Source organism: Podarcis melisellensis (assembly GCF_964234715.1).
Source record: "Podarcis melisellensis genome assembly, chromosome: 10".
Taxonomy (NCBI): domain Eukaryota; kingdom Metazoa; phylum Chordata; class Lepidosauria; order Squamata; family Lacertidae; genus Podarcis; species Podarcis melisellensis.
In genome coordinates, this window is record NC_138542.1 from 3,676,062 (window position 1) to 3,690,400 (window position 14,339).

The following is a 14,339-nucleotide window of genomic DNA, read 5'->3' on the forward strand; positions in this document are numbered from 1 at the left end:
ACAAATTAGAAATGGAAACTTAAGGTAATCCAGTTGAAGAACTACAGACTGACATACTATTAATTGAGATTTTCTTTTCTTTAATAGCTGAGACAGAAAAAGGATTTGCAGACCACCTCGATTTGGCTGGCTTGCCGCCTCGACCAAAAGGTGCAGCGGATGGGCCTCTGACTCCACCTTCTCCTGACTCCAAAAAGAAAGCAAGAGGAATCAAGAAGTTGTTTGGAAGGTAACTGGGAGATGACTCAATTCATTATGCTGTTAAGTAGAGCATGCCAGTCCAGAGTTCCCCTCTGAGGCTGAGGTGAATACGATGCTGGGGCTTTTCTTAACTACGCTTAGGGATGGATTGCCTGCCCCCTTCCGTGCGCTCTGGCTTCCGTCACAGTGTTCCGTTGCGTCAGAAGCAGTTTAGTCATGACCCAGAAAGCTGTCTGTGGTCAAACGCCGGCTCCCTCGGCTTGAAGCAAGATGAGCACCACAACCCCCTAGTTTCCTTTGACTGGACTTAACGTCCAGGGGTCCTTTACCTTTTACCTTTACAGTGCTTTAAGTGCTGCAGGTGAGCTTTTCACCCTCTCTGGTTGGTGTCTGTGGCAGACAGGAAGCTGCCCTAGATGGCTCTTCTTACACTCTTCATACTGCAAATTGTATACTTCTTTTAATGGCTTTCCCTTATCTTGGCCTTTGCTTAGACTCAGGAGAAGCCAGTCTACCACTTTTAATCCAGATGACATGACAGAGACTGAGTTCAAAAGAGGAGGAATAAGAGCAACAGCAGGACCAAGATTAGGCTGGTCGAGAGATCTGGGACAAACCAATAAGTAAGACCCAAATACTTTTAAATTTTTAGATTATGTTTATGCATGCACTTGGAGGAAAAGGCTTTAAATGTGTCACGCTTCTCTAACATTCTCAATTTTAGTGAATTGGACATGCCATTTGCTAAATGGACAAAGGAGCAAGTTTGCAACTGGCTTCATGAACAGGGCTTGGGTTCTTACATAGGTCATGGCAAACACTGGATACTTTCTGGTCAGACTCTCTTGCAAGCTTCTCAGACTGATTTAGAAAAGGTAAGGATCCACATGTTTCTTGTTTCTTGCATATGAATTTTGAGTGGCAATTACAACATTGTGTCAAATCACCCAATTGTGTATGTTAAATGGTGGCTAAAGTATTTGTTTAACAGAAGGAAACCATCCTGGATAGGTATACTGGTGTACTATCAGCCAGTGACAGCAGCCTGGGCTATGAGAAAATACAGTGCAATGGATGTGGGCTGCTTTTTTCCAAAATGCAGTTTGTTGAAAAACAAGAAATGGATCCATCACTTTTCTATAGAAACGCTCAAGGTTTTGTACAAGAATGATTGGAATGCAATTTTTAAAAAACCATTAAAATGTAAGAATAGCAACAATATGCAGATAGTTCCAATGCACCCTCACGCTTTTAAAATGCCTGGAACAAACAATTATCACTGGCCATACGAAACTGAGCAGTAGCACGGCCACCTGCAAGCTTCCTTGAAGAGAGTTTTCTGTCATTGCAACACTGCTACTGAAAAGCCCTAGCCTGAGTGTTGCAGCCCCAGTCCATTTGGGTTCTGTGCAAAGGCACTGTGAAATTGGTGACAAATTGGTTGCAATGCACATATGCCTCTCACTTTTTGTCCCCGCCACGAGCGTGTGCTTTCCCCCCAGATTCACTTGGTTTCACTGGACCAGACCTTATGGAGGAGCCATTCCTGGTCTCCCTGCTCCATTTGCTTTTCAATAAATCTTTTTGGTCCATGCTTGCATCTTTAAAAGAACCAATATGACCAATTGCTCCCATCAAATGTGAATGGGAGGTACTCAGTGTTCAGAATTCCCTAGGCATCAGGCACATTTTGCTCTGGGCTGTTAGCCACTTGCGACCAAGTGAAGATGCCTGGGTACCAGGGTGGTGCCTCACATCACCTCCACCTGGAGCTGCATGTCTGTGGATCCTTGGCTCTGGACTGTGTTCACACACTAAGACCACATCCTGTAGAATTCTATCCATTATATTTTACCTGCACAATCAGAAAGAATTTCAGGAACTAAAATGCTGCTTCTGTGCAGCCTGAGCAGAAACAGTGGAAAATGTTATAGCTAATTGTTATCGCTTGTCTTCACTTACCTCATCCCACTACTCTGCTCACAGTTGTGAAGAATATTCCTACGTTATGAGTGGTCCGTGTCCCCATTAAGAAAAAGAGGTCGGAATAGGCCAATATATATGTGGACTGTCCCTGGATCAAGGGACTTTTCTTCTTCAAGTTCTCAAAGCTCTTAACCTAGCTCAAGGTGGTCATCTGAACCAGCCAGATGTTTAACTGAGAATTAATCACAATCAGTCCGTCATTTGAAAAATAAGACTTGAGAGCCGTCATGCCCCCAAATGGCAACTGGACATTCTGGTTTGGTGACGGCCACCTTGGTTTAAGAAGCCACTTGACGCCTCCCTTATATAGCTGAGTTTCTAACACCGGAGCTACAAGACATTCAGGCTCCTTTTCAGTGGAAACAAAATACATTATTATTATAGAAAAAAAAAATAGTCAAACAAGAATGGGTAGAGAAATTAGCAGGGCAATCCTGTGGTGTTGGAGAGGAAGATTCCTTGGCTGTAGTGGTTGCCCCACTAAAGGCTGTTTGCTGTGGCCAGGATGGGAGGTGGCAGTTAACCCCCACTTTTGGGTGAGGGAAGTTTTCTTTCCCCTCCATTGTGGTCTGCAGGAGGGTAAAAGTAAATGGGCAACTGTCACGTAAAGTTCATTTTTATAGAGACACTCAACAAGGTTTCCCATTATCTCCACTGAGGTTTTAGCAGCAAATACAAGTATCTTTTAAATGCAAGCTGGTTTTTGTCCCACATGTAGGAACTTGGAATAAAGCATCCATTGCACCGGAAAAAACTTCAGCTCGCTCTTCAGGCATTAGGATCAGAAGAAGAGAACAACCATGGAAAACTGGATTACAACTGGGTTACAAGTAATGTCTTCTTACTTTTTTTGCCATTTCACCCTCAGGCAGTGAAGAGTTTGCCTGGGTACGTCCCCCAGCCTTGTGTGCACTTTGCAGCTCACAGGGTAGCATTGTGCCTGCTTTGTTTTAAGTTTCCTTCTAGGCAGGTTTGTGGGTAGTTTCTGTGGAAAACAAAAGGTAGAGTGTACTTGTGCACCTAAGTAACACACATTCTGTCCAAGAAAAAGCTGAAATACTTAGTTAAGCAAATTTGCAATTTACAAGTGGAAAATCAATTATTAAATTCTTGCATATTTAAAATACATCATAAAACAATCGCATTGAACATGCCAATACAGATGGGGGTCTCTCATATTCCAACAGGGAGGGCATTCTGCAGCACTGGGACCACCACTGAAAAAGCCTGCCTTCAGATTGCCACAAATCAATGCATAGTGACTGTATCTTTTTATTTTCAGGGTGGTTGGATGATATTGGACTACCCCAGTATAAGACCCAGTTCGATGAAGGAAAGGTTGATGGCCGCATGCTTCATTATATGACTATTGTAAGCAAGTGTCCTTTTCTTCCTGTCATTTTTATCATTCAGAGTACCATAATTTTGACTTCCTTCTCCACTGAAACACGTGTATCCTAATCCTCCACCCCATCAAAAGTTCTCCTGCTATCATAAAGTAATTCCACCCATTCTTCCATGTTTCCTGTTATTTGTGGAAATGTGCCCAGTTGGTACCTGTTCTATCCATCCCCTCTCTTCAAAGCCCACCTTTTCCATAAGTCCCTTGCCGAATCCTGCAATCATCATTCTCACCTGCAGTGACCTCCAAGCACAAGGAGCTGCATTTGCTCACATTCATCTCTTATAACTCTTATTTGTTCCCTCCCTCCATTTTCTCTCCACTGTCAAAGTTTGAATTAATGCTGCATGGACAGGTATCTGTCCAAATTTTTCTCTGCATGTAGAGTTCCATGAATATCACTGTCTTTGTATAAATAGTCATAATCAGTACTGGGAGCGTACAGAATAATCTTTTAATTGTAGTGGTAACACCGTCTTTTAATGACGCAGCTGAACTGCTGTGTATAATCTACTGCTGGAATAAACTGACTGCAAGCAGCACGTTATGCCTCTGTCCATACCCGCATGGCAGAGCACCAGTCTGAACAGCGGGCTCCATGCACAAGAACAGAAGTGACCAGCATTAGGTGTGCTTTCAGTAGGAGTTTTCAAAACCAGAGCATACAGCACTGGCTTTTCACCAGGCTATGCTCTGAGGATACAAAAGCCCCACCACATGAGCGAGGCTAGAGCAAGCCTGGGTCCTGGTCAATTTTGGATGGGCAGTCAATGGTACCACATGCATGCCACCTTTGGTTTCATGATGGAAGAAAGGCAAGATGTAAATATTAGAAAATGAAATAAGTAAAAAATAAATACAAATGTATCCTAGGATTTTTCTTTCACTGTCTATAGTGAAAGAATTCCTACACTTTGAACAGAAGAGGTGCACAAAGAAGGTTTATGTGGGGGGAATTTAATCCATACATGTTTCCTGGTTGTGCTGGATCTCTCAGTGGCTTTTGATACCATTGGTCATGGTATACTGCTGAATCATCTAGGTAGGTTGGGAGCTGGGGGCATTGTTAGGCAGTGGTTCCACTCCTTCCTCTAGGGCCGTGTCCAAAAAGTGGTGTTGGGGTAAGAGTGTGCTCATTTGCGGGGTGCCTCAGGGCTCCATCCTCTCTCCCATGCTTTTTAACATCTATATGAAGCTGGTGGGAAAGATAATCAGCGGTCTTGGGCTGGGTGTTCATCAGTATGCGGATGATACCCAGCTCTACCTCTCTCTTAAATTGAAACCAGTGAAGGTGGTGAATGTCCTGTGTGAGTGTCTGGAGGCAGTTGGAGGATGGAAGGCAGTCAACAGATTGAGGTTGAATCTTGACAAGGCAGAAGTATTGTTTCTGGGGGACAGGGTGGATGGTTTGAGGGACATCCTGGTCCTGAATAGGGTAACTGTGCCCCTGAAGGACCAGGTACCCAGCCTAGGAGTCATTTTGGACTCACAGCTGTCCATGGAGGTGCAGGTCAATTCTGAGCCCAGGGCAGCTGTCTACCAACTCCATCTGTTACACAGGCTGGGACCCTAACTGCCTGCAAACTATCTCACCAGAGTGGTGCATACTCTGGTTATCTCCTGCTTGGACTACTGCCATGCGCTGTATGTGGGGCTACCTTTGAAGGTGACTCAGAAACTACAACTAATCCAGAGTGCAGCAGCTAGACTGGTGATGGGGAGCAGCTGCTGAGACCATATAACACTGGTCTTGAAAGACCTACATTGGCTCAGTACGTTTCTGAGCACAATTAAAAGTGTTGGTGCTGACCTTTAAAGCCCTAAATGGCCTCGGCCCAGTATACCTGAAGGAGCATCTCCACCCTGTCATTCAGCTCAGAAACTGAGGTCCAGCTCCAAAGGCCTTCAGGTGGTTTCCTCACTGCGAACCAGGCAGAGGGCCTTCCCAGTAGTGGCGCCCACCCTGTGGAATGCCCTCCCATCAGATGTTAAGGAGACCAGTAATTATACAACCTTTAGAAGACATCTGAACACAGCCCTCTATATTATGCTTTTATATACCGTATTTTTCACCCTATAGGGCGCACTGGCCCATAGGGCACACCTAGGTTTTTTTTGGGGGGGTGAATAAAGGGAAAAAATATTTTCCCCCCCCCAGGCGCGGGGCTGGGGCGGGGGAAGCCCGAGCTTCCCCCGACCCCAGCCCCCAGAACAGGCTGCTATCCACAAGCCTTCCCCCACCAGCCCCAACAAGCTCTGGGAGTATTCCCCATCTCCCGCAGAACCCACACGCTCTTTAAAGGGGCTGCACAGCTTCTACTGGCTTTTCTAGGAGATGGGGGAATTTCCCCACCTCCCTGAAAAGTCCACAGGCTACCATCCGCAAGCCTTGGGAGCCCGGCAGGAAGTCGCGCTGAGCTCCCAAGGCTTGCGGATAGCTTCCTGAAGCCTGCATTCACCCCATAGGACGCACACACATTTCCCCTTCATTTTTGGAGGGGGAAAAGTGCATCCTATAGGGTGAAAAATACGGTATGTTGGAAGCCGCCAAGTGGCTGGGGTAGCCCAGGCCGATGGACGAGGTACAGATTATTATTATTAGTAGTAGTAGTAGTAGGAGGAGGAGGAGTATAGTGTAATCTTACTTGTTTGAGTTTTTAAAAAGGCAAGTAAGAGGATGACATGATAGAGGTGTATTAGGTTAGGCATCATGTGGGGAAAATGGATAGTGAGTAGTTTTCCCTCCTAACCCAGTGCCAGGAAATGAAGCTGAATATTGCCTCTACAGTTGCAGGCACCAATTCCAGTTGGTGGGAATATCAAGTGAGAAAAGTTATGTTGCTTTCAGTCCTGCTTGCAGGCTTCCGCTGGGCTTCTGGTAGCCCACTGTGAGAACAGGATGCTGGTCTGAATAGGCTCTTTGCCTAACCCAACAGAAGTGGTTTAATGTTCTTATACCCTCAGGGGAATCCTAAGAACAGCCTTCATGTTAGTATCCGACTCTTCAGTCTTCTTGGTCTCATTTATTGTTCTTGATCTCGTTTATGTGTCCCGTCCCGTCCCCACATCACCTATGCAGGATGACTTACTGTCTTTGAAAGTTGTGAGTGTCCTCCACCACCTTAGCATCAAACGTGCCATTCAAGTTCTAAGAATAAATAACTTTGAGCCCAACTGTCTGCGCAGGAGACCATCGGATGAGGTGACCACTTCTACTTACTTACTTAACTTACCTACTTACACCTCTCATTGATTCATTGCAATGTTTGTTCTGACAGGCAGTGCTTGTGTGTTTCCTTTCATTTTTTTGCCTAGAATATTTTGTCCTACTTTGACTCTTGATCCCTTCCTTTGTTTAGCAGGCCATACATTGATCACTGACTGTCAGCTTCATTGTATGGATTCATATCCTTATTCCTTATTATGTTTTAAACCTCTAGAACTGAGATCAAGATTTAGTTTGCCTCCTTTGGTGTTTCTTTCTGCAAAGTATTTGCTCACTAGTATTTCTATGAAAATATGAATGTGATATTAGCGCTTTGGTTGCTGCTGCTGCTGCTGCTGTTAATGTCCCATGATAAGCCCTTTATGGACTGCCAGACTTGAAAGTGAAGGTGGGGAACTAGACCACTGCATGAGGAATTCCAGGTTTCTCCATGTTGTTCTAATTGTCTTTGTGCCTGGTGATTTGTTTTCTTTACAATTTATTTAATGCAGGAGAGTCCATTTGAAAGATGTGGGAAGTAAGTGGGTGAAATTTAAAAGCCCCAAGCCCTTATTTACCACACACACACACACATATGAAGTCATATAATCAGGGCTTTTTCACCTGGAACTCACCGGAACTCAGCTCCGGCCCCTCTTTGATGGGCGCCATTGTCATTATAAGAAAACAAGGGAGGCGTTCATGGTGAGTTCCGGCAAAAAAAATAGCACTGCATATGATCAACATGAGTCATAAATACAGGATTGTTCAAAATTTAAAAAAGAATGAGAAATGGTTATTATATATTTACAGAAGTATTGCAAACATCTTAAATAGCAGGAATTTAAAAACACTTGTAGTTTTAGAGATGGTACAAGAAACTTGAGGTTAAAATAGAAATTTGGAATAGAAATGATATCTAGTTTAAAAAGAATTTTAAGGAACCAGGGGAGAAGGGAAGTCATGAGATTGAGATAATCCCATTTTATGGAAGTCATTGTTTGATGCAAACTTTTTTCTTCTCCCCCCCCTTTATTTTTAGTTTGTTGTAGTATTTGTTAGTGTTTGCTTTCTTGTTTTGTTGTGATTTTGTTACCTTTGCAGAAAACCCAATAAAAATATTATTAAAAAATAATAATACAGGATTGTTTGGTTTGGAGGCGGAAGAATGGCTCAACGCAGATATGAATTGCAGTTTCACATTAATCCCATCTCTTATATGAAGGTGTTCCATAGTAACTTTATTAGGTACACCATTTATGTCAGTCCAGCACAACACATGTAACGCTACATCGGCATCTTTCAGGCCACCAGGGGCTTTAAAAAACCTATTTTCATACCCTACGACTGCAGAAACAGGGTTGTTATACCATATCGCCACGCACAAAGGCTTGGGTGAATAGGTCCTCAATTGGCACCAGAAGATGAACAACGTAGACACCAGTTGTACCCCAGGAGGGAGGGAGCTGGCAGCTCAAGCACCACCTCTGCTAAGGCTCTGTCCTCGGCCACTGCTGACCGAATCAACAGGAGACCCACAAGGAGGGATTCTCATCCTGATCTTAATAGACAGGCTGGGGGTGATCCTTCGGGAATTTGGGTCTCAAATTATTGAAGGCATAGTATGTTAGTCAACACCTTGACTTGGGGTTGATAGCCTACAAGCACCTTTAACCCATAACACATTTTGCAGGTACAGCTCATCATCTGATCTTGATCTAGCTTGGCTTTGAGCATTTTGGGGCAGAAAGGTCAATTGAAATAAGAAAAGTGGAGGCTGGATTAACTGCAGAACTAAAAGAAAAAGAACTAAAAGCAGTGCATTGTTTCTAAATTAAATGTGGTTCTTATTGACAGAATAACATCACACCATCAGAGGTTTCACAGTGGACCAATCATCGGGTGATGGAGTGGTTGCGGTCAGTTGACCTTGCAGAATATGCTCCTAATTTGAGAGGGAGTGGCGTTCATGGAGGGCTAATGGTAAGAGTGTGTGGCATTTTTCAGACACAGGCAGTAAATAAATAATCTAATCGTGCTATAAGAGAAATGTCATGCCTGTTTTTGTTTCCAGTTTTGTTTGTTTGTTCCTAGGTAGGGTTTTCTAAAAGTCATGGCAATTGTGTCATAGGTATTTTGTAAACATTCAGGCCTTGTTGTTGTCGTCCCCCAACCCCCCCTCCCAAAAATAAAACCACCCACCAACTCATGCCTTTCATACCTTTCTTAGTGGTTCAGATCTTTAAAATGGTTGGGGAAATTGCTTAATCAAAATGTAATACAAATCTTGGTTCTGAAATGCTGGTTTTGCTCCGCAGGTTTTGGAGCCTCGTTTCAATGTAGAGACCATGGCTCAGCTGCTGAACATCCCACCCAACAAGACCCTCCTGAGGCGGCACTTGGCAACCCATTTTAATTTGCTGATTGGTCAAGAGGCCCAGCAGCAAAAGCGTGAAGCCATGGAATCTCCAGATTATGTCCTTTTAACAGCTACAGCCAAAGTGAAGGTACGGCGAGAGCCTTGGAAGCACTACTCTCACATGGAACAGACTTGCATGTTAGTCTGGAGTGTTACCTCCTATTGTTGTGCTTTTTAAGAGGCCAATAGAAAATGAGTTGAGTGATAAAGAACTTGGCTTGGCTTGATTTAATCTCTGAACAGGGGGTAGCTCAACTGGTAGAGAATAAGACTCTCAATCTCAGGTGACCCTTGTGGTCCCTTCCAGTGCTACAGTTTTATGACTCTATGATGGTAGTTTTCCTGGTTTCGTAGAGAGGTGCTGCATGGTAAAGCATAGACAGTATTTCTTATATATGTCATTGCCACATATCCTCTCTACAAAACAACATTAACAGTTATTTTATTTTTTATACCTTTCTTTCTTTCTTTCTTTCTTTCTTTCTTTCTTTCTTTCTTTCTTTCTTTCTTTCTTTCTTTCTTTCTTTCTTTCTTTCATAGCAGGTTATTCATGCCACTTAAGGGTGTGTTTTATAGGCCTTTGATATCGGCTTACATTATTCACTATAAAAATTACTGATATGAATTCTGTCGGCCTCTTGCGATGCATCTTTTTAAAAATGTCTCAATGGTGCTTGCAAGGTTTGTCAGGTAGTTCAAATTTTACTGAAAACTGAAAGATAAAAACAAGTTTACAGAAGTAAGTAACCTATTTGACAAAATCTTTAGTAGCCCATCTGCTGTGTTAGTCATATGTCGTGCATCATTGTCCATGAAAGAAAAGCAGCAACCACCTCTTTAAGTAGCTTCTCCTGGGAGGCCAGAGGTAGATAGGAGCCCATGCAGAAAACAGTCAATAGGCTTTTTACAAGCCTCATTTTACAAATACAGATTTTTAAATTAGTTTTCATCAAACATTTTTGTAACCTCCTTTCGGGAAAAAACCTCTTTCTTTGAAGTTTCATAAGCTCAGATATTTGAGCTTAAGTACAAATAAAACTAAACATACAAACAGTGAATTACACACACACACACAAAGCCAAAATTGTCAAATATGGATCTTCTTAATTAACATGATAGATTAATTTTTTTATCCTATATTCTGTTTTATGTGGAAATCTTGCTCCAATTTTTCCAACCAGCTTTCTGCGAGAATATATGTTTGAGGAATTCTTGATTGTTTTGGTGCCTTTATTATAGATTTTAAAAGATTTTAGATATGTCATCAGGAAAATAAATTATCTGGTTGTTGACTTCATAGCAGTTTTTTTGGTCTTTATTTTTCAGCCAAAGAAACTTGCTTTTAGTAATTTTGGAAATTTAAGGAAGAAGAAGCAGGAAGATGGGGAAGAGTATGTTTGTTCGATGGATTTGGGACAGGCATCTGGAATGGGATCAAAGAAAGGGATGAAGCCTGCTTTAGATATCAGAGTGTATGATGAGGACGATCTGGACAGACTGGAGCAGGTAATGGTTGTTGCAGTAAGTTGAAACAATTGGTTTTTCCGTATGCATGTGCTCCCCCTCCTCCTGATAGTTTCATATTCTGCAGTTTGTGTTTAGCAGTCTTGTAACGTACTAGTACTTAAAAACTGTTATCTAACCCTTGATAAACCAGTTCAGGGCTTCTTTAGGGGCATCTAGATTTTAGCTATCAACCAACAGGAGAAACCTGAATTTCAGCCTTCTCCACAGTCAGAATTATTGGCGTAATTGAGAGTTTTTTCTTTACATTACTGGTCTCTCATTTTGCTAACGACCACAGGGGTGTGTGCATTTTTTGTGGGGGAAGTGTTCCATTTTACCCTCATAACAACTGTGACAGAGACTGAGTGGTTTGAGGCTACCCAGAGGACTTTATGGTTGAGCAGCAATTTGAAGCCAGGTCTTTCCAGTCCTAGTCCTATATTGTGTCCACATCACCATACTTCCTCTCAGGTTGGCTCATCCTCTAGTTGAACTTGCATGCCCTTTTCCCCCTATGCAGTTCCTCAAGCTCCACCTTCAACCTTTGTGGCATTTTCCTGCTCACCTCTTGCTCATGACATTCTGACACTTAGCCTTCCTCCCCTTGCAGCAGCCATCTCTTTTCTTCAGCTCCCCGTCTCTCCCTCAAAGCTTATAAAAGGTACTGTGGTGCAGGTGGTTTCTCTTCCCTTATCAGTGCTTGCTTCTGCCTAAGTTTTTTTGTGGGGCGCTCTTAATGTGAAATTATTAAACAACTAGGTACAGTATTTTCTTGGTCTCTGTCTTCCTTGTTGGCCTGCACTGCTGCTGCTGCTGCTGCTGCATCTGTTGAGTTCTTTGTTTGTTTAACATCTGAGCGGTCAAAGGCAAGGCCATAAATTTGTGTTCAACTATCTGGTTTCTCCAATAGGAGCAGAGACTGTGGAGTTGGCTGATGCAGCTGAGCTACCAACTAGGCTGATGCTGGTACTCTGCACACTCTCCCAGAGTCTTCTCTTAGCCTCACCTCCTTATCCAAACATTGCCTACATTACAATAAAGTGTTCAACTGACTAGTTCCCTTCTAGGGTTCTGCTATAGCCTAATGTTGTATTTGTATGTGTTAACACACTTGTTTGAAAAGGGAAGAATTTACATGAATTATTACCTTAACTATTTCTTTCTTGTAGATGGAAGATTCAGAAGGTACCGTGAGGCAAATAGGGGCATTTTCTGAAGGCATCAACAATTTGACTGTAAGCCCTTATAATTAATATAATGGACACACCCTAAAATGTTGCTAGTCTTACTTTCGGACCAATACAGAGATTCTCAGTGGTAGGGTACATGGCAAAGGTGTTCAGTTGGTGGCTTGGAGATTGCATCTTAGTGATAGACTGATTTTTGAACAATCTCCTTTGAATAATCCATTTAGCATAGAGTCTAATGGTGCCCAGCCAAGTTGGAAAAACTGCATCTGAGTCAGGAGTACACACCAGAATGCTTTGCAATGATGCATGCTGGAGTATGCTGTCAGATGGACATGTAGACGCACAGTCCATCCACAGTAAAGAGACTTTCCTGAGTTTGGTTCCAGAATATGAGAAATAAGGAGTGTATAAGCAGACAATTTCAAAGCAGCCTTCATTCATGTCATTATTAATGTATCTATTACCAAAGCATATGCCCAGTGAAAATGATTTATTTCCATTTTATGTATCTGTCCCACCCCAAAGCTCAGTGCATGCTAACATTATATATATATATAATATATATATATATATATATATATATATATATATATATATATATATATATTTCAAAAAAAAGATTGTAAACTGGTTACTGCATAACACTAGGATAAACAACTGCTCAGTGCAAACGCATGAAGACTCCTGGGGAGGAGATCACTGCTGCTTTGCTCTTCCTCTGGTTCTGCAGCTGCTGTGGCACTGCTGCAAGCCAAGTCATAGTTTGGCTTAGCTTGTTGTCCAGACCTGCGTTTGTAGTTTGCCCCTCTCTAGACAAACCATGACCTGTAACCAAGGTTTGTTCTTGGATATACAGCACATGGTTTGTCTGGAATGGAATGGAGCAGACATTGAGCCTGAGTTTAGGCTCAAGGAGGAGTGCAATGGCCACCACCTCTCTGGAAATCCACATGTTTGTGCTATGAGTTTCTCTCAGACCAGTTCATAATCTAAAATATTTAAGAATAAAATGCAGCAAGATGATCATCCCCAGATAAAGCCCCGTGAGTACCAGCTTAGTGCTGGCTGATAGCCATACTTACTCAGATATATAGCAGACATCCTTTACCCTTAAGGTGCTGATTATCCATTTCTGTATCTTAAGGCATTCCACTAGTTCTTTGAGGTACAGAAGTGTCCTTTTTAGGAAAGGGAGAGCCAAGGCTGTTGGAGAACTCATGTACTTCTCAGTGTTCTCTTCTTTGTGCTTCTGTGTAGCATCTGTACTTGTCATCAAAAACCACATCCTGCCAAGTTCCATCACTGAATACACACACACACACACACACACACACACACACACACACACTATATAATGCACTGGTGAGGCAAATATTCACTGCAAATTTAAATTGGTGTGAGTCATAGCTTTCCCCAGTGAAAACTTCAGAATTCTTTGAGGCTTCTTAAGCTTTGTGACACACTTCTCAGCACCTTCATGATTTTGTCTTCTATGCAAATAATTGATCCATTTACAGTGGTACCTCGGGTTACAGATGCTTCGGGTTACAAACTCCGCTAACCTGGAAGTTTGGGGTTCTGAACTTTGCCCCAGGATGGGGACGGAAATTGCACGCCAACGGTGCAGTAGCAGCAGGAGGCCCCATTAGCAAAAGAGTGCCTCAGGTTAAGAACAGTTTTGGGTTAAGAACAGACCTCCGAAATGAATTAAGTTCATAACCCGAGGTTCCACTGTAGTCCACAATTGCCCACTATACTTTGACTGCACCAAACCATTGTTCCATCTCTTCAATCCTAAAAAAAGATCAATGACTTTGGGGTAAAATCAGGAAAAAAACAACAGCTTCAATCCTAAAAAAAAAAGGTCAATAACTGTCAATAACTTTGGTTGGCCCTTTGGTCGGTCCTCACTGCCCTTCACTTCATCAAATCTGGCCCTCTTTGGACACCACTGATCTAGGTTGTTGTTTGTCTCTTTGGCAGCACCCCTTTTGTCTGGGACCTTCTCCCTGCTGTTGCCTGAGACTGTCCACGCAGAGCATGTGCTTTCAGTGTGTCATGTAACCCAGGTCTCCCTCATTGCCCTCAGAGAACGGTGCCCCCTTGTCTGCCTGCTGCTAGATGTGCAATCCATTGATGTTTTTTGGCTCTTGAGTTTCAGTCAATGTTCCCCAATTCTTGCCTTTCTTCTGTTTCCAGTACATGTTAAAAGAAGATGAAATGTTCAAAGACTTTGCTACTTGCTCCCCTAGTGCCAGCATAACTGATGAGGATTCAAATGTGTGACAGTGTCGGCGTTGGACGCTTCTGCTTTCTGATAATCCTCAGAGTGCCACTGTTAGATGCGATGGAGACTGAAGGTCGCTTTTGCTTCTGTTTGTTAGAAGTGATATTTTCCTGGGAGACAATAAGAAGAGTTGCCAATTCTAA

The 14,339-nt window shown here is 42.8% G+C and overlaps 1 protein-coding gene across 1 annotated transcript in view; it reads left to right on the forward strand.

Annotated features, from left to right (window-relative positions):
- PPFIBP1 (PPFIA binding protein 1) overlaps positions 1-14,339 on the forward strand; it is a 106,339-nt gene that overhangs the window by 58,965 nt on the left and 33,035 nt on the right. The window contains 6 exon segments of the mRNA XM_081927905.1: positions 88-229; positions 696-824; positions 926-1,076; positions 2,906-3,017; positions 3,470-3,558; positions 6,669-6,791. Of these exon segments, the coding sequence (XP_081784031.1) occupies positions 88-229; positions 696-824; positions 926-1,076; positions 2,906-3,017; positions 3,470-3,558; positions 6,669-6,791 (746 nt within the window).